Below are 21,330 nucleotides of genomic sequence, written 5' to 3'. Positions count from 1 at the left end.
GACAAATCCATCCACGAGCAATCGACCACGAGGGACGTCATTTGTGTTGGTGCGTAAGTAAGGATAGCGTCCGTAGAACTCAATGTATTTCGGTACACCCAACATGGCTGCCACATACGTGCTAAGAAAATCATCGTCGTTCAGTTGCAACTAGTTATGCCTGATTATACTGTGAAGAGGGGAGTCATTCTTGGACCTGCTGTAAAACAGGTCTAGGTTAGAGTTTTTATTCAATGGCATCTTCCATTAATTCTCTGGAAGCGATTCAGAAAAAAATAGATGCTGTTAAACTCTTCCTCTCTGTTTCACTGAGCATCGCCAATGCCCACACTGTGGATTTCTACACTTGCGATGTATGGGACCAGTTCATGGCTGTGCCACCCGTGGAGGTCTTAACAGAGATCACTTTGAATGGTGACCACAAGAGGGCGCCAGAACACTACTTAAATCATGGCAGTGGTACCAGTAAGTGTTATTTTGTCGATGGTTCATTGACAAATATGAAATGTTTAATATGTAATTGTTATTACACGGTTGTAATATTTATCAAAGTCAAAATGTTGAATAAAATAAACAAAGGACAACTTATGTTTCTTTTCTTTTTTACTCTCGAAAAGCCAAGAAGACCACCTTTGGTTTCTGTGATGATAGTAAACGCCTGGTGGATGTGGCTGAGCTCTTGGAGGCTGCCTATGCCCACTCCCTGCCTGGCCTCGGGGTCTGTGTGGGTCGCACAGAGCTACTGCAATCCCTCAGACACACTGACAACGCTCAACCCCTGGAGGAAGGTACAAAATAATGGACACTATCCTAACCTATCCTAAGAATAACTAAAGGGGAAATATTTTTTTTAGTCTAAGGCCTTGGTTCTGTCATTGTAACACACTGTCATTAGTGTCACTGATATAGAAATATAATTCTAGTAATTCTATGGTTTGGTCACAGGTCTCTCAATAGCAATGCACAGATAGTGTACAGTTCTGCCATCCATGCAAGGATTCACTGACATTGCACATGTGTGTCCATTGACAGTTCCAGCTGCTGTGGTGGAGAGTGATGAGTTTATGAACTCCAAGAAGTCCCACGAGGTGCAGGCCATGTCAGAGGTGGTGGCCAGCCTAGCCCAGCGCTGCCGGGTCAAACAGGTGAAAGACACAACCGGGTCTCATTTTAGCAGGCACAAAACAGAAGAAAACACTCAAACAGACTGAGGTACCTTCTGATATTGTCAAATAAGAAACTCAGTTTTCTTTTTAAAATGTTAATGTTTTGCTACCGTGTGCCCTGGCCCAGACCACAGCAGTGGTCTTCAATCCTGCTCCTGGTGTATGCAGGCTTTTGTTCCGGCCTTACACACCCGACTCAACTTATCAAGGGCTTGATGATTAACTGATGAATTAAACAGTGGTGGGCTAGAACAAAAGCCTGCACACCCTATGAGTAGTGCACCCAAGACCAAGCTTGAACAACATCGACGGGACTACATTATTTTCTGACCCATCACAATAAATCTTTGTCTCCCAGGTGATTGATGTGGGCTCGGGGAAAGGTTACCTGTGCTCCTTCCTGTCGCTGCAGTACGGCCTCCAGGTGTACGGCATCGACTCGTCCAGCGTCAACACGCACGGCGCCCAGGAGAGGAACAGGAAGCTCAAGAAGTACTCCCGGGCCTACCAGAGGCACAGCAAAGCCAATAGGACTCAGACAGTGATGCCCCCCTCAGGCCAGGAGGACTTGGAGGATATTGCACCCGGTGAGAGAGCGAGAGGGGATATGGTTAAGACGAGTGGGGATGCAGAGAAGGAGGAGGGGAAGGGGAGGAGAGATGGGGAGGCACAGACCAACACAACAGGGTTAACAGATCGGAATGAGGAAGATGCAATGACATCACTTACCTCCGCCATTTTGTTAGAGGACAATTCCCTTCCAGAGTTGGACCAAAGTGACCCAGCCTCAGCTCCAGAGGATCCTTTTCTCAGTGCCCTGTGTGTGGGCATGGTGGAGCCCACCTCCCCCCGGGTTCCCCCCAGTGAGTTGAGCCTGGAGGAGAGGGAGAGGAGGAAGAGGGAGAACCTGGAGAGGAAGGCCAGGAGCTGGGTTAACAGTGGTGGCATGGGCAGCGGCATGCTGTACTCACCTCTGACCTCCTACGTTACCGCGGAGACGGAGCTCAAGGAAATTATTGGGGAGTTAGAGGTAGGTAACACTCACTGTCGACCAATAAGACAACGACAACGGCAAAACCATGCTCTTTTGAATGCAAATGTCACCAACTGCGGTTGTGTGGCAATTCATTCATTTAGATAGCTTAAGTCTCTAAGATTCATATTCATATTCACACCATAGTACAAACACATTCAAGTAGACATTTCCTCCAAATGTGTGCTTGTGTCAATGTGCCTATAATATAATTGTATGATTACTCATTCCAGCTCTGCATCACATTGCTAATGTAGGCCTGTTTCAGTGCTGAGGCCGCTCTCTCCCTGTTTTCCAAACCCAGGATGCGGTCATGGTTGGTCTGCACACGTGTGGAGACCTGGCGCCCAGCACCCTGCGCATGTTTGTGGCCAAACGGGAGCTCCTCTCCGTCTGCAGCGTTGGCTGCTGCTACCACCTTCTCTCTGAGGAGTTTGATCCCACCAGACAAGGTAATTACATGGCCATGGGGATAGTAAAGGTTGGCATACAGTGAGTGTGAGTGTGTGTGAGAGAGTGTGTGAGAGTGTGTGTGAGAGAGTGTGTGTGTGTGTGAGAGCGAGAGAGTGTGTGTGAGTGTGTGAGAGTGTGTGAGAGAGTGTGTGAGAGTGTGTCAGTGTGTGAGAGTGTATGTGAGTGTGTGTGTGAGAGTGTGTGAGAGTGTGTGTGTGAGAGTGTGAGAGAGTGTGAAAATGTGTGTGAGAGTGTGAGAGAGTGTGTGAGAGAGTGTGAGAGTGTGTGTGAGAGAGTGTGTGTGTGAGAGAGTGTGAGAGTGTGTGTGAGAGAGTGTGTGAGAGAGTGTGAGAGTGTGTGAGAGAGTGTGTGAGAGTGTGTGTGTGAGAGTGTGTGTGAGAGAGTGTGAGAGTGTGTGAGAGAGTGTGTGAGAGAGTGTGTGAGAGTGTGTGAGAGAGTGTGTGAGAGTGTGTGTGTGAGTGTGTTTAGAAGAATAGGTTATTATTCATATGTTTTACTTATTCTTTGGTCAGTGTATGTTTTCCACCACTCAACCCTTATTGTGGGTCGCAACTCAAATGACACCTCAATTGGTGGGTCACGAAGCAAAATAGTTTGGGAACCCTGGACTTCATGACTTGACTTAAACCCCTTTGCTCTTTGAGGAAGATAGATCATTCCCAAAGTTCCTCCAGTGGGAATGGACTAGATACTGTAGGTTAGAATGACTGTGTCTCTCACCTATCAAGTCGGTTCAGATCAGTCAGAGGGACAGGGAAAGGAGGCAGGGACAGTGGACTTACCATCTAATTACCAACCTGGTGTACAGAGAGGCTTTTGTGTGTTCCCCAAGGGAAAGGCTTCGATTTCATTCATTCATTAGCTACACACAGTATGCAGTGCATACATATATATATACACACACACACACACACACGCACGGACGCACGCACGCACGCAGGCAGGGAGACACAGTCACCAGCAAACAGACCCACCCTCCTCCGCCCCTTAGAGAACATATGGTTTCCATTGTGGAAATCTCAACCAGAGCCAAACTCTTACTTAGGACTACAGACTGCAACTGCCCCCTCTCCCCCACTAGGAGACCTGCAACCTGTCCACAGACATCCCCCAGTTTTTATGCTAATCATAATTCTGTCACCATCCAGTGTCTACTTTGTCACTCTCACCAGCCCAAGGGAAGTATCATTCTCTCACAAGCCAAATATGAAGTAGCATAAACACTGATGTGGGTTGATGAGTTGGGTACACAGCCAACTTGCGCTCTCTAGATTCGGTTAGCTAAGAAGAGACTGTTAGAATCATTGAATGGATTTATCGTCTCAGGATAACAGAGGATTGCAAACGTGATATTTTTGACCCGCTAATGTTCAGGTGTTGAATTGGATATGATTTATCCAGCATGTATTCTGACTTCATGCGAGAGCGCTGTGGTATTTATATTCCAATCACACTTAATCCATCCCGAAAAACTTCATTAAGTCATCATTCTAAATGTACAACACACTAAATAGGATCTACTTTACACAGAATATAAAGACCCCTAGGGCTATATAGTATAGAAAACACTATCTACTTTACACAGAATATAAAGACCCATAGGGCTATATAGTATAGAAAACACTATCTACTCTACACAGAATATAAAGACCCATAGGGCTATATAGTATAGAAAACACTATCTACTCTACACAGAATATAAAGACCCATAGGGCTATATAGTATAGAAAACACTATCTACTCTACACAGAATATAAAGACCCCTAGGGCTATATAGTATAGAAAACACTATCTACTCTACACAGAATATAAAGACCCATAGGGCTATATAGTATAGAAAACACTATCTACTTTACACAGAATATAAAGACCCATAGGGCTATATAGTATAGAAAACACTATCTACTCTACACAGAATATAAAGACCCATAGGGCTATATAGTATAGAAAACACTATCTACTCTACACAGAATATAAAGACCCCTAGGGCTATATAGTATAGAAAACACTATCTACTCTACACAGAATATAAAGACCCATAGGGCTATATAGTATAGAAAACACTATCTACTCTACACAGAATATAAAGACCCCTAGGGCTATATAGTATAGAAAACACTATCTACTTTACACAGAATATAAAGACCCATAGGGCTATATAGTATAGAAAACACTATCTACTTTACACAGAATATAAAGACCCCTAGGGCTATATAGTATAGAAAACACTATCTACTCTACACAGAATATAAAGACCCCTAGGGCTATATAGTATAGAAAACACTATCTACTCTACACAGAATATAAAGACCCCTAGGGCTATATAGTATAGAAAACACTATCTACTCTACACAGAATATAAAGACCCATAGGGCTATATAGTATAGAAAACACTATCTACTCTACACAGAATATAAAGACCCCTAGGGCTATATAGTATAGAAAACACTATCTACTCTACACAGAATATAAAGACCCCTAGGGCTATATAGTATAGAAAACACTATCTACTCTACACAGAATATAAAGACCCTAGGGCTATATAGTATAGAAAACACTATCTACTCTACACAGAATATAAAGACCCTAGGGCTATATAGTATAGAAAACACTATCTACTCTACACAGAATATAAAGACCCTAGGGCTATATAGTATAGAAAACACTATCTACTCTACACAGAATATAAAGACCCATAGGGCTATATAGTATAGAAAACACTATCTACTCTACACAGAATATAAAGAAAACACTATCTACTCTACACAGAATATAAAGACCCATAGGGCTATATAGTATAGAAAACACTATCTACTCTACACAGAATATAAAGACCATAGGGCTATATAGTATAGAAAACACTATCTACTCTACACAGAATATAAAGACCCATAGGGCTATATATAGAAAACACTATCTACTCTACACAGAATATAAAGACCCATAGGGCTATATAGTATAGAAAACACTATCTACTCTACACAGAATATAAAGACCCATAGGGCTATATAGTATAGAAAACACTATCTACTCTACACAGAATATAAAGACCCATAGGGCTATATAGTATAGAAAACACTATCTACTCTACACAGAATATAAAGACCCATAGGGCTATATAGTATAGAAAACACTATCTACTCTACACAGAATATAAAGACCCATAGGGCTATATAGTATAGAAAACACTATCTACTCTACACAGAATATAAAGACCCATAGGGCTATATAGTATAGAAAACACTATCTACTCTACACAGAATATAAAGACCCATAGGGCTATATAGTATAGAAAACACTATCTACTCTACACAGAATATAAAGACCCATAGGGCTATATAGTATAGAAAACACTATCTACTCTACACAGAATATAAAGACCCATAGGGCTATATAGTATAGAAAACACTATCTACTCTACACAGAATATAAAGACCCTAGGGCTATATAGTATAGAAAACACTATCTACTCTACACAGAATATAAAGACCCATAGGGCTATATAGTATAGAAAACACTATCTACTATACACAGAATATAAAGACCCATAGAAAAGTCCATAGTAGTGTCTATATCCTGTTCCCCTTGCATTTTCCCCCTCCAATTTACAATACATTTGTTTCCCTGACATCAACAGTGAAATATTCTCTCTTATAAACTGGGTCGTTCAAACAAATGCTGATTGGCTGAAAGCCGTGGTATATCAGACCATATACCACGGGTATGACAAAACATTTATTTTTACTGCTCTAATTACGTTGTTAACCAGTTTTTAATGGCAATAAGGCACCTCGGGTGTTTGTGATTTATAGCCAATATACCACGGATAATGGCTGTGTCCTAGCACTCGGCATTGCGCCGTGCGCAAGAACAGCCCTTAGCCGTGGTATATTGGCCATATACCACACCCCCTCGGGCCTTATTGCTTAAGTCTACATTCCTCTTTTAACCTAGAAGACTCAATATCATGTGGTTCTTTTCTCCCTGTCATAGCTAGATATACATTTAGCTTCAGCTGTGATGGGTTAGAATGTTAGCTCCAGTTGCTCCTGGGTATGTTTACTGATTCACTGCTCCCCCTTTATGAGGTATGAAACCTGGAATCCTCTCTGTGTGTGATGACAACCGCTGTGTGCTTTTAACAGTGATTCGGCACTGTGGCGTGGTGAGCAGCTTCCTATCACGCTGTCTCTCTTAACACTGCGACCCCTGACCTGTGACTCGCCACTCTGTTGGGTCCGCCAATAATGACATCACAGCGTTTTGATTGAAAACACTTGAATTGTGCCAGACGTCCTTGCATGCTTCTCGCTCCTTCCTCTCTCTCTCTCGCTGTCCCGGCCTTGCAAAGAATTCTGGGATGTGGGCCAAACCCTGCAGTGTACTTCCTCACCCTAAAAGATAGGAACCCAAACCACTAAATGAGCTCAAGACTATAGAAGTGTGGAGATCCTTAGCCAAGTCGTATGGGAAACATCCATTCAATTGTGTCGTATGGAACGAGAGCCACTGGACTGCACCATTCGTCATAGTCATTCAGTCTGGTGGATTTAGCCGAGTGTGAGACCCATCATCTGATCTGAAGTCAGCTTCCCTTAACATAAACTGGCCTTGGACCAGTCCTTAAGGGCGTGAAGTAAGCGTGCCGCAGAGCCCTAGAGCCACTGTCTCCTTCTTCCTGACTGTTGGGAACTAACAGATGCCTCGTCGCACGCTACAATATTACAAACACGTGTGTGTGTGTGTGTGTGTGTGTGTGTGTGTGTGTGTGTGTGTGTGTGTGTGTGTGTGTGTGTGTGTGTGTGTGTGTGTGTGTGTGTGTGTGTGTGCCAGGGAAGGGGGCGAGCAGTGCTTGGCCCTCGAGATGTGGTCAGTTCAGTGTGGCTGAGATAAGGCTAGCGTGCTAGCAAAATGTAAACACTCCACAACGTATACTGTAAGCTAGCCTTCAAACTCTAGCAAAGCCTGTCTGCTCCAATTGACTCTGACCAGGACTACCTCTGCTAATACCACTACCATGTGTTCAACAGGAGTGGAGTCAAAGAGCAATGTGGCTAAGGGGTTAGCGACACCCGCGCTCTCGGGTTTTTCGAGTTTGAATCTTCAAAGCTAGTTTGGGAAGGCTCTGAATAGCATTAATGTTTCACTTCATTCTCTCTCCCTTTGGACTTTTGTTGGTGGCCTGTCAACTACCATAGTCACACTTTCCTATAGTGTTAAATACATGGGGCAGTTCTGACACAGCTGGTGTTAAAGTATGTGTGTTTGTTTGTTTCAGAGTGTCCAAGCAGCAGCGTGTGTGGTTTCCCCCTGAGTGGCTACCTGAGGGAGCAGTCCTGGTTCTGTGGCAGAAATGCCAGGATGTCGGCGTGTCTGGTGAGCCTGACTCACCTTAGGTGACAGATATTTAGCCAACTGTCATTTCATATATATATACTGCTCAAAAAAATAAAGGGAACACTAAACTAACACATCCTAGATCTGAATTAATGAAATATTCTTATTAAATACTTTTTTCTTTACATAGTTGAATGTGCTGACAACAAAATCACACAAAAATCTTCAATGGAAATCAAATTTATCAACCCATGGAGGTCTGGATTTGGAGTGACACTCAAAATTAAAGTGGAAAACCACACTACAGGCTGATCCAACTTTGATGTAATGTCCTTAAAACAAGTCAAAATGAGGCTCAGTAGTGTGTGTGGCCTCCACGTGCCTGTATGACCTCCCTACAACGCTTGGGCATGCTCCTGATGAGGTGGCGGATGGTCTCCTGAGGGATCTCCTCCCAGACCTGGACTAAAGCATCCGCCAACTCCTGGACAGTCTGTGGTGCAAGACATGATGTCCCAGATGTGCTCAATTGGATTCAGGTCTGGGGAACGGGCGGGCCAGTCCATAGCATCAATGCCTTCCTCTTGTAGGAACTGCTGACACACTCCAGCCACATTAGGTCTAGCATCGTCTTGCATTAGGAGGAACCCAGGGCCAACCGCACCAGCATATGGTCTCACAAGGTTTCTGAGGATCTCCTCTCGGTACCTAATGGCAGTCAGGCTACCCCTGGCGAGCACATGGAGGGCTGTGCGGCCCCCCAAAGAAATGCCACCCCACACCATGACTGACCCACTGCCAAACCGGTCATGCTGGAGGATGTTGCAGGCAGCAGAGCGTTCTCCACGGCATCTCCAGACTCTGTCACGTCTGTCACATGTGCTCAGTGTGAACCTGCTTGCATCTGTGAAGAGCACAGGGCGCCAGTGGCGATTTTGCCAATCTTGGTGTTCTCTGGCAAATGCCAAACGTCCTGCACGGTGTTGGGCTGTAAGCACAACCCCCACCTGTGGACGTCGGGCCCTCATACCACCCTCATGGAGTCTGTTTCTGCCCGTTTGAGCAGACACATGCACATTTGTGGCCTGCTGGAGGTAATTTTGCAGGGCTCTGGCAGTGCTCCTCCTGCTCCTCCTTGCACAAAGGCGGAGGTAGTGGTCCTGCTGCTGGGTTGTTGCCCTCCTACGGCCTCCTCCATGTCTCCTGATGTACTGGCCTGTCTCCTGGTAGCCCCTCCATGCTCTGGACACTACGCTGACAGACACAGCAAACCTTCTTGCCACAGCTCGCATTGATGTACCATCCTGGATGAGCTGCACTACCTGAGCCACTTGTGTGGGTTGTAGACTCCGTCTCATGCTACCACTAGAGTGAAAGCACCGCCAGCATTCAAAAGTGACCAAAACATCAGCCAGGAAGCATAGGAACTGAGAAGTGGTCTGTGGTCACCACCTGCAGAACCACTCCTTTATTGGGGGTGTCTTGCTAATTGCCTATAATTTCCACCTGTTGTCTATTCCATTTGCACAACAGCATGTGCAATTTATTGTCAATCAGTGTTGCTTCCTAAATGGACAGTTTGATTTCACAGAAGTGTGATTGACTTGGAGTTACATTGTGTTGTTATAAGTGTTCCCTTTATTTGTTTGAGCATTGTATATATATGAAATGACCACTGAACAGAAATATAAAGGCAACATGTAATGTGTTGGTCCTATGTTTCATGAGCTGAAATATCTCAGATTTTGTACATACTTTTGTTTACATCCCTGTTAGTGACCATTTCTCCTTTGCCAAGATAATCCATCTACCTGACAGGTGTGGCATATCAAGAAGCTTATTAAACAGCATGATCATTACACAGGTGCACCATGTGCTGAGGACAATAAAAGGCCACTCTAATATCTCCAGTTTTGTCACACAACACAATGCCACAGATGTCTGAAGTTGAGGGACCGTGCAATTGGCATGCTGACTGCAGGAATGTCCACCAGAGCTGTTGCCAGAGAATTTAATGTTAATTTCTCTACCATAATCCGCCTCCAACGTCGTTCTAGAGAATTTGACAGTACGTCCAACCGGCCTCACAACTGCAGACCACGTGTATGGCGTTGCATATGCGAGCTAATGTGTTTGCTAATGTCAACATTGTGAACAGAGTGCCCCATGGTGGCAGTGGGGTTATGGTATGGGCAGGCATAAGCTATGGGCAACAAACACAATTTCATTTTATCAATGGCAATTTGAATACACAGAGATATCATGATGAGATCCTGAGGCCCATTGGTGTACCATTCATCACCCACCATCACCTCATGTTACAGCATGATAATGTGTGTCGCAAGGATCTGTACACAATTCCTGGAAGCTGACAATTTCCCAGTTCTGGCCTGCATACTCACCAGACATGTCACCCATTGAGCATGTTTGGGATGCTCTGGATTGATGTGTACGACAGCGTGTTCCTGTTCCCGCCAATATCCAGCAACTTCGCACATCCATCGAAGAGGAGTGGGACAACATTCCACAGGCCACAATCACAGCCTGTTCAACTCTATGTGAAGGAGATGTGTCGCGCTGTATGAGGCAAATGGTCACACCAGATACTGACTGGTTTTCTAATCCACAGCCCTACTTTGTTTTGAAGGTATCTGTAACCAACAGATACATATCTGTATTCCCAGTCATGTGAAATCCATAGATTAGGGCCTAATTTATTTATTTGAATTGATTTCTTTATATATGAACTGTAACTCAGTAAAATCTTTGAAATTGTTGCATGTTGCATTTTATATTTTTGTTCAGTATATATTTCTGTCAGCAATGCATTCACTTTTATGCACCATCTGTCAACTAGACAGTATAATTGAGGGCACTATAAGGTTAGGTTGTGCCACAGTATTGACGTTTTAGTGCCCACAACTGTTCAATGCTGTACAGTTGGTCCTCAGTCTGTTATTGTCGTGAGACTAACTAACTGATATCTTCTACCTTTTGAGTACCACATGTTGTAAGAGCAACGTAACGTTTTTAACTCTATTGTGACCCCTGGGAGAGTCCATTCATGGGGTCCTAATAAATACTGAATACTTAATACCATTTCACTTTATTTTCTCTTATTCAGGCTTTGGAGAGAGTTGCCAAGGGCCAAGGGGTAAGTACTATATACATGTATATCAATACGTTGGACACATTTGGCCAAACTACAGTTCAATGAGTTGTCTGTGTGAGAATGACATCATGCAATCACAGTTCAATACGTTTTTTGGGTTGATACAAATTTGTGCTCATCAAAGATAATCAAAGCTGATCAATTGAATGATTGTTTCCAGCAACTGGCCACGTGCGTTTCCCAGACGCCACAGATCCTGTTTTTATTTTCTGCGTTCCAGAGCAAGTGGATACGGATGCCTTAGAGCACACTGTTCCCATACTTCTCCAGGGTCTTTCACATACAATAAGGCCTGATTGAGACTTACAATACTATAGATATTTGAGCCGCCGACCTTAGGTTGCGTCCCAAGTGGCACCCTATTCCCTATATAGTGCACTACTTTTGACCAGGGCCCATAGGGCTCTGGTCAAAAGTAGTGCACTTTATAGGGAATAGGCTGCCACTAGGGACGTTAGTGTACGGGGTCAAACCCGGTACACGATACCGCCCGGACCATTCATAAATCATTTTTCTGAATATTAATGTAATCACTAAGGGATGGGACTGCGTGCTTAAACGGCAGCTTGCATCCAACAACCTGTCTGATTGCACTCAGATCATATGTTGAGTTTGGTATAAGCATTGGGCATTGTCATAAAAACGTTTCCTCCAATGGGTTTTAATACACACCCTAATCACTGGCAGAGAATGAATGAATATCTCAAGAAAAAAAAAGTTTTTTGTAAGCGAAGACAACATGGGATCTTTGATTATTTTCTGTCTCCACAGATTCAGATGGAGTCACTCTTCTATAGGGCCGTCCTCCATGTGATTTTAAGGGATCACTACAGCTCCTTTAAAAGGTAGGTTTGGTCTCCCTGGTTAGGGGACATCCAAAGCAGTAGGCTATACCAGACTACTGAGAGAGTCCAGGTGGCCCTGTCTTGGGGGTCTGCAGCACCGTTGACAAAACCTGTTAGCTTTTACTCTAGTGGGTTTTTACTGGCCCTCATTTTATGGTTTGTGGCAACTTTGTAAGAATCTCCACTTTCTCAAATTCATTCAGCTAGGATACAAAAAACACAGACTTCTGATGTGAAGATACAAAAAGAGTATTCTCTACCCCTCTAGCTGAAGTTATGGTGAATAGTCATTTTGAACGTTGGAAGGAGCAGCCCACAATGTAAGATCGTCAGACTTCCTGAATGGGTTGTTGACTGCTGCTGGGTAAAGTAGAACAAGTGAAGAGGAATGATTGATCCTGGTGAAAACAGAACAGAGAAATCTACAGTTGGTCTTCTCAGCCCCATAGAGACAGAGGAGGTACCCTCTGTATTACACACACACACACACACACACACAAAGACAACACACACACACACACACACACACACGATGACAACCTCACACCTCTCACTGACATGTCTATCCCCGTAGCCTACAGGACACTGGGTCCCTCGCTGAGTGAAATCAGGATCCTATTAATGGACCTGACCACCTCTCTACTATTGCATGTGTGATGACTGTTTCACCCTGGTTGCCAGGGTGTTGTAGCGTAGCGTAGCGTAGCAAGGGAGGAAAAATAAGAGAGCGAAGAGGAGAATCGGATGCCTATGACTTAATATACACTGGTAGGCTAATTTCAGCGATGGTGATTTGGGGGTTGAAAGAGCTGTCTTCACGTGTGTGTCGTTGGCAGCGAGAAGCGTGTGGGGAATGTCTACTCCAAGGCCACCTCGTTCGTGGACTACGTCTGGAGAGCCCTCCGGAGGCTGGAGCTGGATGAGTCAAAGGTCAGTGATGGGAGATATCACAATATTAGGGCGTTTTGGGAACAGACTTGGGAATGTTCTTCAGAGCAACACATCCTCAGGGGGAATCCCACACTGCTGCTTTGGACACCAGGAAAGCAACCCATAATGGATTTGGGGTAAAAAAAAAAAAAAAACACAACAACGTATTCTTGGCGTAAGATGTGAAATCCCGTCGAGAGGACAGGCTTTTAGCATAGCTCTGTACAATTGAACTGACAGTAACGATTATCTGTAATGGTACCTGAAATCCCTGTGCAGTTGAACGTCTTTGGTTGCTCTAAACCATCTTTGAAACTGACACATGGAATCGAAAGGGCTCTTTAGAAAAGGACAAGTTGTGTAATATGCACCTAGAGTACTGTGTGATCATGGGTACGGCATTGTTAAACAAACAGCGAGTGCAGGGATTAGGGAATATGTCTCAACTGGCTCCCTCGAGTTGTTCTATAAATGAGAGATTTGTTGCTCGTAAAGCCTGGGATTAAAGTGTTCAATGGGTTGTGTGTTACCACTCTCATGTTACTCACCTATCACCTCCACACATGACCCTGCTCTGTCTCTTAACACTTCCCACATTCTTCTCTTCATCCCTCCCTCCCTCTCTCTCCCATCTCTCCCTCCTCCATCTCTCTACCTCTTCTGCCTGCCTTCCTTCCCTCTCTCCCTCTCTCCCTCCTCCTCCTTCCTTCCTTCCTTCTCTGCCTCCCATCTCTCCCTCCTTCCTTCCCCTTCATCTCTCCCTCCTTCCTTCCTTCCCTCCTTCCTTCCCTCTCTCCCATCTCTCCCTCCTCCATCTCTCTTTCACTACCTCTTCTCTGCCTCCCGCCCTCTCTCCCTCCTTCCTTCCTTCCCTCTCTCCCTCCTTCCTTCCCTCTCTCCCATCTCTCCCTCCTCCATCTCTCTTTCACTACCTCTTCTCTGCCTCCCGCCCTCTCTCCCTCCTTCCTTCCCTCTCTCCCTCCTTCCTTCCCTCTCTACCAGCTCTCTGACGGTGTCATACAGGGTTACCACGACACATACCGACCCAGGATGGTTGAGATGGAGGCCTTTAACATGGTAGGTCCCAACTGGGATACTATAGCACTACTACCTAGAGGAAGTATCATCACTCTGAATGAATGGCTCACACAGGAGCATTGGTTCTCTTTGTCCAGTACTTTCTATTTTGGAGTGGTTATTAAGCCTTATTAAAGTTGGTTTACGTTTACACAACTCCCTCAATGACTTGTGTAAACTCTACTCTGTGTAAATCATCTGGCAAAAAAAGTGATATTTTTACTGTCCTCAGGCTGCTAATGAAACCTAGTTTTGAAATCAGAGGGGTTCTATTTCAATGACATTACAACAGCCCTGCCCTGCTCTGCTTTGATACGGTGCCTAGTTGTATTCCGTTGGATCCCATAGTGTTGAAGTACACTTAACAGAAGTACACTTAAAACTAGTGTTTACTGACCTGCTTCCTGTGTTTACCCAGCTGAAGGTGACTTTGGCTCCCTGCATCGAGGGTCTGATTCTCTTGGACCGCCTCTGCTACCTGAAAGAGCAGGTACAGGAACAGCCTCAACCACAGTGGCACACAACAGACTTGGGATGCATCTCACTAGTCTAATGTGGCTGCCTCTCCTTGTCTCCTTCATATGCACTGATCTGAATAGGGATCGTGAGACTATAATGGTGGATGTCTACTGGGGATTTGTCCAGTTCCTACAGGTCTGTGCAGATAAAGGAGAGGAGACAAGGGATGGGGTCCACTATTGAGATGCACCCCAACTACAGCACACCAGTCATTGTTACTAAAAAAGGAGAGGCCTCACTTCCTCCTTGTTCATTCTCTCTCAATCCTTCCAACCTGTGGTCACACACAGACACGCATAAACACACACAGACACACACAAACACACACAAACACACACAGACACACACCAATCCACACAGACACACACAGACACACACAAACACACACAAATCAAATCAAATGTATTTATATAGCCCTTCGTACATCAGCTGATATCTCAAAGTGCTGTACAGAAACCCAGCCTAAAACCCCAAACAGCAAGCAATGCAGGTGTAGAAGCACGGTGGCTAGGAAAAACTCCCTAGAAAGGCCAAAACCTAGGAAGAAACCTAGAGAGGAACGAGGCTATGTGGGGTGGCCAGTCCTCTTCTGGCTGTGCCGGGTGGAGATTATAACAGAACATGGCCAAGATGTTCAAATGTTCATAAATGACCAGCATGGTCGAATAATAATAAGGCAGAACAGTTGAAACTGGAGCAGCAGCACGGCCAGGTGGACTGGGGACAGCAAGGAGTCATCATGTCAGGTAGTCCTGGGGCATGGTCCTAGGTGCTCAGGTCCTCCGAGAGAGAGAAAGAAAGAGAGAAGGAGAGAATTAGAGAACGCACACTTAGATTCACACAGGACACCGAATAGGACAGGAGAAGTACTCCAGATACAACAAACTGACCCTAGCCCCCCGTCACATAAACTACTGCAGCATAAATACTGGAGGCTGAGACAGGAGGGGTCAGGAGACACTGTGGCCCCATCCGAGGACACCCCCGGACAGGGCCAAACAGGAAGGATATAACCCCACCCACTTTGCCAAAGCACAGCCCCCACACCACTAACACAGACACACACTAACCCACACAGACACACACAAACACACACTAACCCACACAGACACAAACAGACACACACTAACCCACACAGACACACACACAAACACACACAGACACACACTAACCCACACAGACACACACTACACACACACAGACACACACTAACACACACAGACACACACAGACACACGCAGGCCAGATATAGTGGTCCAGTTCCTATGACTTCAAACGGCCGCTGCGCGACACCAAACATCTCTTTTCCTCATTGTCCCATAATTACCCGTGTCTGGTTCCCCATAGCTAAGTAGTGGGTGAAAACATGACCTCAGCCGCCAGACCAATGGAGGGAACTATTGTTTCTCCCTCCCAGCTACAAACAGAGGAGGTCTGGGCCTGGAATGCACATTGTCTGGCTAATTGCTATAGGGTGTGTTCATTGATTCACAATGTGATAGGACAAAAAGGAGAAGGATTCTTGGAGTGTGGTTTTAGTGGCTTTCGCTGCTACAGAGACCATGGCTACACCGTTCAAGCCTGGTCCCAGATCTGTTTGTGCTATATATGCAACATTGACCATAGAAGTTTGCTATACAGCACAAACAGATTTGAGACCAGCCAAATACTGTACCTGGTTAGCTGTTCCATTAATGTTTTCTCAGAAGGGATTTTGGATGACGTGGTTATGTAGACTATTAGTTGTCTTCGGTCCATCTCTTTAAAGTGATACAGTGGTGTGGCCCTTAGAATGGTTGAGCTATTTACTGAATGACTTGGTACGTGTCATTTAAGGCCCCTAAACTCAGCTCCTATAAATGCTGTATGTTTATCCATAGGTCTTGATGATTTGCTTGTCCCAAACATTAAAGGAGCTTTGCGACTGGTTACATTTCCCCGACGACAGATCCCTTAAGTCGGGAGAAATCAGAGAGGATGCCATTAGGGTTGAGTTCGCACTGTGGAGAGTTTGAAGTGTCCCCCTTATTACAGACCAGGGGTGTAACTTCACACCGTTGTACCCCGGCCAAAACTAATGACGGAATCTGTCATTTGAGTGATCGTAATGAGCTATCTAAGTTTGATGCCTTGTACAAAAGTGTTCCCTAACAGGAATATGTCACAGAAATTGATTAGAATGCAGATTTTTTTCCAAGTTCAACCAAAAGTGTCCACACTCAACATGACACACACTGTGTGTGAGCATGCGTGCACGTGGTGGTCAGTGCAGACTGTTGATTTAGCTTTGTACAAAAGCATAGCTCTCAGTGCAGGCCTACCAATCACATAGTGCCATAATTGGTCAGTATCTGTAAGGTATCAAGCCAGACTGTGTTCAAACATAAAGACAGTATTCAAACATGCTGCTTCCAGCCTGTCAGAGTCCACCTAACACAATATTTGCACAGATGTGACTACTCGGGGGAAACGTTACAAAGATATTTTACAGGAGAGAGAACAGTTCTCATCTGAGGCCCCTCGCGGTGTGGTTCAAAGACAAACTCTGCGGTGCGGTGGTGTGTCTTGGGGGGGTCTTTGACGTTGTTTTCAAACTGTTTTTGTTCTTCTTGTCATTGATGTCTGTTACAGGAAGACGTGGCGTTCTCCACTCTGGTGCAGCTCTTTGATCCTCTGTTGTCGCCGCGCTGTTACGGAGTTGTCGGAGTGAAGGCACCTGGGACGGAGTTGTCAAAGTGAAGGCACCTGGGATGGAGTTGTCAAAGTGAAGGCACCTGGGATGGAGTTGTCGGAGTGAAGGCATCTGGGATGGAGTTGTCGGAGTGAAGGCACCTGGGATGGAGTTGTCGGAGTGAAGGCACCTGGGATGGAGTTGTCGGAGTGAAGGCACCTGGGATGGAGTTGTCGGAGTGAAGGCACCTGGGATGGAGTTGTCGGAGTGAAGGCACCTGGGATGGAGTTGTCAGAGTGAAGGGACCTGGGATGGAGTTGTCAGAGTGAAGGCATCTGGGATGGAGTTGTCGGCGTGAAGGCACCTGGGATGGAGTTGTCAGAGTGAAGGCATCTAGGTCGGAGTGAAGGCACCTGGGACGGAGTTGTCGGAGTGAAGGCACCTGGGACGGAGTTGTCGGAGTGAAGGCACCTGGGACGGAGTTGTCGGAGTGAAGGCACCTGTGACGGAGTTGTCGGAGTGAAGGCACCTGGGATGGAGTTGTCGGAGTGAAGGCACCTAGGTCGGAGTGAAGGTATCTGGGATGGAGTTGTCGGAGTGAAGGCACCTGGGACGGAGTTGTCGGAGTGAAGGCACCTGGGACGGAGTTGTCGGAGTGAAGGTGAAGGCACCTGGGACGGAGTTATCGGAGTGAAGGTGAAGGCACCTGGGACGGAGTTATCGGAGTGAAGGTGAAGGCACCTGGGACGGAGTTATCGGAGTGAAGGTGAAGGCACCTGGGACGGAGTTGTTGGAGTGAAGGCACCTGGGATGGCATCATAGAGTTCTTGGAGATGGGACAAACTGCATTTCCTGCCATTTGTATGTTTTATTTTATTCAATTTGCTGACATTGATTTTAGCAAGGGTTTAATGTGATTATGTACTGCTTACTCAGTCACGTACACATGTGGGAATGGGATCATTGTTTAGTGTTTTCTCTACTTTTGCCTCCTCTGGTTTCTGCCAGTCATACTGTACTATGGGGTGTACTATACCATATTGTATTAATAAATCATTTTTAGAAGATAAAAAAGTTCCTGTTGTGTTTCTGCTCTTTTCCCACCACGGCTGGTCTTGCTCTGAGTGCCTGCCTTAGAGGACCAAACATTAAAACCACATGGTTAAAGCACCTGTAAAAAACATCTCTCCTTCCCTCCCTCATTTCTCTGCTCTTACCTCTGTCTTTTATTGATTTATTTATACTGAACAAATATACAAATGCAACACGCAACAATTTCAACGATTTTACTGAGTTACGGTTCATATAAGGAAATCAGTCAATTTAACTAAATAAATTAGTCCATGGATTTCACATGAATGTGCAGAGGTCCAGCCATTGGTGGGCCTTGGAGGGCATAGGTCCACCCACTTGGGAGCCAGGCCCAGCAAATCAGAATGTTTTTCCCCACAAAAGGTCTTTATTACAGACAGAAATACTCCTCAGCAACCCCCACCCTCCCTCAGACAATCCCACCGGTGAGGAAGCTGGATGTGGAGCTTTTGTGAGCGTTTTTAATTTTCACCCTTATGCAGACACTGCTCCACCCACATCTAGCACCCGATGTCACAGGAAGGCTAAAAAGATTATCAAGGACATCAAGCACCCGAGCCGCTGCCTGTTCACCCCGCTACCATCCAGAAGGCGAGGTCAGTACAGCTGCATCAAAGCTGGGACAGAGAGACTGAAAAACAGCTTCTATCTCAAGGCCATCAGACTGTTAAACAGCCATCACTAGCACAGAGAGGCGGCTGCCTGCATACAGACTTGAAATCCTTGGCCACTTTAATAAATAATAATGCCACTTTAATAATGTTTACATCTTATCTTGCATTACTCATCTCGTATGTATTTACTTTATTCTATATCTATTGCATCTTAGCCTATACTACTCGGTCATTGGTCATCCATACATTTATATTTACATATTCTTATTCCGTTCCTTTTCTTAGATTTGTGTGTTAGGTATTTGTTGTGGAATTGTTAGATATTGCTGCACTGTCGGAACTAGAAGCACAAGCATTTCGCTACACTCGCATTAACATCTGCTAACCATGTGTATGTGACCACTAACATTTGATTTGATTTGATCTGTTCCGTGCATGGAATGGGGTTGGAGTCAAGGAAAAATAAACATGTGTTCCTCACAAATATAACAATGGGCATTACATAAATATTCTAATAAAGTGTGTACATAAAACGTCTGTAAAACCACAACGAGGACATCGACCTATCAAGTAAGTTCTGATAAATGATTGGGTACAGTGCAGGAGTAGGCTGAAGTGGTGAGCGACAAGGCATTAGTTCTTGTTCACATGTAAAACATAACATGCATGGGCATTGTATCATTAACACTTTGGGGGAATAATGTCTGGAGGGTGAAAATCCCAAAACATTCTCTTTTCCTCAGAGTATTATCTATATCACCTGTCTGATATCTTGACTTTCTCTTTGCCACAAAACCTAAAGGTAGAAATGTCATGTTTTAGGTCATTAAAATGTATTGTGACAATTGAACTTTTACGTTCACTAATTCTCTGTTTGAGAGAATGCGAGGTTTTTGCTATATAATGTGACCCACATTGACATTTAATCATGTAGACAACATGGGTGGAGAAGCATGTCAAAATGTCATTTATTTGGAACCGTTTTCCATATGTGGGTGGCAGAAGTATTCACAGTTCATTATATTGTTGCACTGTGCGCAGCCTCTGCATTTATAGCTACCATTCAGAAGAGGGCGTAAAAGAGCCTGGCTCATTTTTGTTTGTGGCTGGCAGTTGGCATGGACCAACTTGTTGCGTAAATTGCTACCTCTCCTATATACTATAAGTGGTGGGTTCTTAAATTCTGCTGGCAAAGCTGGGTCTGATGATAAAACATGCCAATGTTTCTTGACAGCATCTCCCACTTTGCGAGAGTTCAAAGTATCTGTGGAGCCCCACAAAAGGACGTTATTACAGACAGACAAATACTCCTCAGCACCCCTCCCTCAGACTATCCTGCAGGTGAAGAAGCTGGATGTGGAGGTCCTGGATGTAATGCCAAATTCTCTCAAACAACATTGGAGGTAATTTATAGTAGAGCAAAGGAACATTCAATTATTTGGCAACAGCTCTTGTGGACATTTCTGCAGTCAGAATGCCAATTGCGCGCTCCCTCAAAACTTGAGATATCTGTGGCAAAACTGCACATTTTAGAGTGGCCTTTTATTGTACCTAGCACAAGGTACACCTGTGTAATGATCATGCTGTATAATCAGCTTCTTGATATGCCACACCTGTCAGGTGGATGGATTATCTTGGCAAATGAGAAATGGTCACTAACAGGGATGTAAACCAATGTGTGCACAACATTTGAGAGAAATAACATTTTTGTGCATAGGGAACATTTCTGGGATAATTGTTCTCCAGGTCATGAAACATGGGACCAACATTTTACATGTTGCGTTTATATTTTTGTTCAGTGTATTTCTTTGAGAGGCTGTTGTGTCCGTGCCTTCCTCTAAGTACATATTAACTACTCTGTATAACCTCTACACTAATGACTGCCAACTAAAACATATTTGGGGACAATGAAGTTGTATTGTATTGAATTTGAGGGAACAATATCTAGGGGCTGGTTAGAGGGGCCAGGATTCTCAGATTGGGATTGAACAGTTTACCCTCCCCCACCTGTCGCCCCTGATAGGGAGGTCTGGAAACCCCATCAGCCAGGTCCTAACCAGGGGGAGCAGCGGAACGACTGAACAGAACAGAGGGCAAGAGGCACCCTCGACCCCTTTCAGTCCTCTGTCGTTTCCATCTTTTCATAAATCACTCTCGCTTTCCATCTTTCCTTTTGAAGGCTGGTGCACTTCAGTACAGCCATGAATCAGGATAGTGGATAGTACACATACACTTGAAGCAAAGGAACAAGGACAGTACCCAGTAAGCAACAATCGTTGCAGGATGACTGTGGTCCATTATAACTAGCCTACAGTATGTGTTTTTTACAGCAGGAAGGAATAACTGCAGCTAAAGTGATTAAATGAGGGGAGCTCATTAATGGCTTCTTTTATTCAACAT

The 21,330-nt window shown here is 44.8% G+C and overlaps 1 protein-coding gene across 2 annotated transcripts; it reads left to right on the top strand.

The window, feature by feature from the left end:
- The first annotated feature begins 1 nt into the window (after position 1).
- On the top strand, positions 2–18,301 carry mettl25 (methyltransferase like 25). 2 transcript variants are annotated; one of them, XM_065021479.1, is made up of 13 exons: positions 2–465; positions 618–788; positions 1,033–1,145; positions 1,525–1,753; positions 1,913–2,196; positions 2,504–2,651; positions 7,952–8,049; positions 11,135–11,164; positions 11,954–12,027; positions 12,864–12,957; positions 13,960–14,034; positions 14,453–14,524; positions 17,185–18,301. In XM_065021479.1, the coding sequence occupies exons 1-13, from the start codon at positions 234–236 to the stop codon at positions 17,290–17,292; spliced, it is 1,728 nt and encodes a 575-aa protein (XP_064877551.1). In that variant the 5' UTR covers positions 2–233; the 3' UTR covers positions 17,293–18,301. The 2 variants fall into 2 exon arrangements, with proteins under 2 accessions (XP_064877551.1, XP_064877550.1); XM_065021478.1 differs by having other exon boundaries at positions 1,525–2,196.
- The last annotated feature ends 3,029 nt before the right edge of the window (positions 18,302–21,330 follow it).

This window comes from Oncorhynchus nerka, linkage group LG8 (assembly GCF_034236695.1).
Source record: "Oncorhynchus nerka isolate Pitt River linkage group LG8, Oner_Uvic_2.0, whole genome shotgun sequence".
Taxonomy (NCBI): Eukaryota; Metazoa; Chordata; class Actinopteri; order Salmoniformes; family Salmonidae; genus Oncorhynchus; species Oncorhynchus nerka.
This window is presented reverse-complemented; position numbering and strand designations above follow the sequence as displayed.

Coding starts and splice junctions, on each gene's coding strand:
- mettl25 (XM_065021478.1), top strand. CDS start 234: ATGGCATCTTCCATTAATTCTCTGGAAGCGATTCAGAAAAAAATAGAT. Junction 14,035..14,452: donor AGATGGAGGCCTTTAACATG/GTAGGTCCCAAC, acceptor GTGTTTACCCAG/CTGAAGGTGACTTTGGCTCC. Junction 14,525..17,184: donor TCTGCTACCTGAAAGAGCAG/GTACAGGAACAG, acceptor TGTCTGTTACAG/GAAGACGTGGCGTTCTCCAC.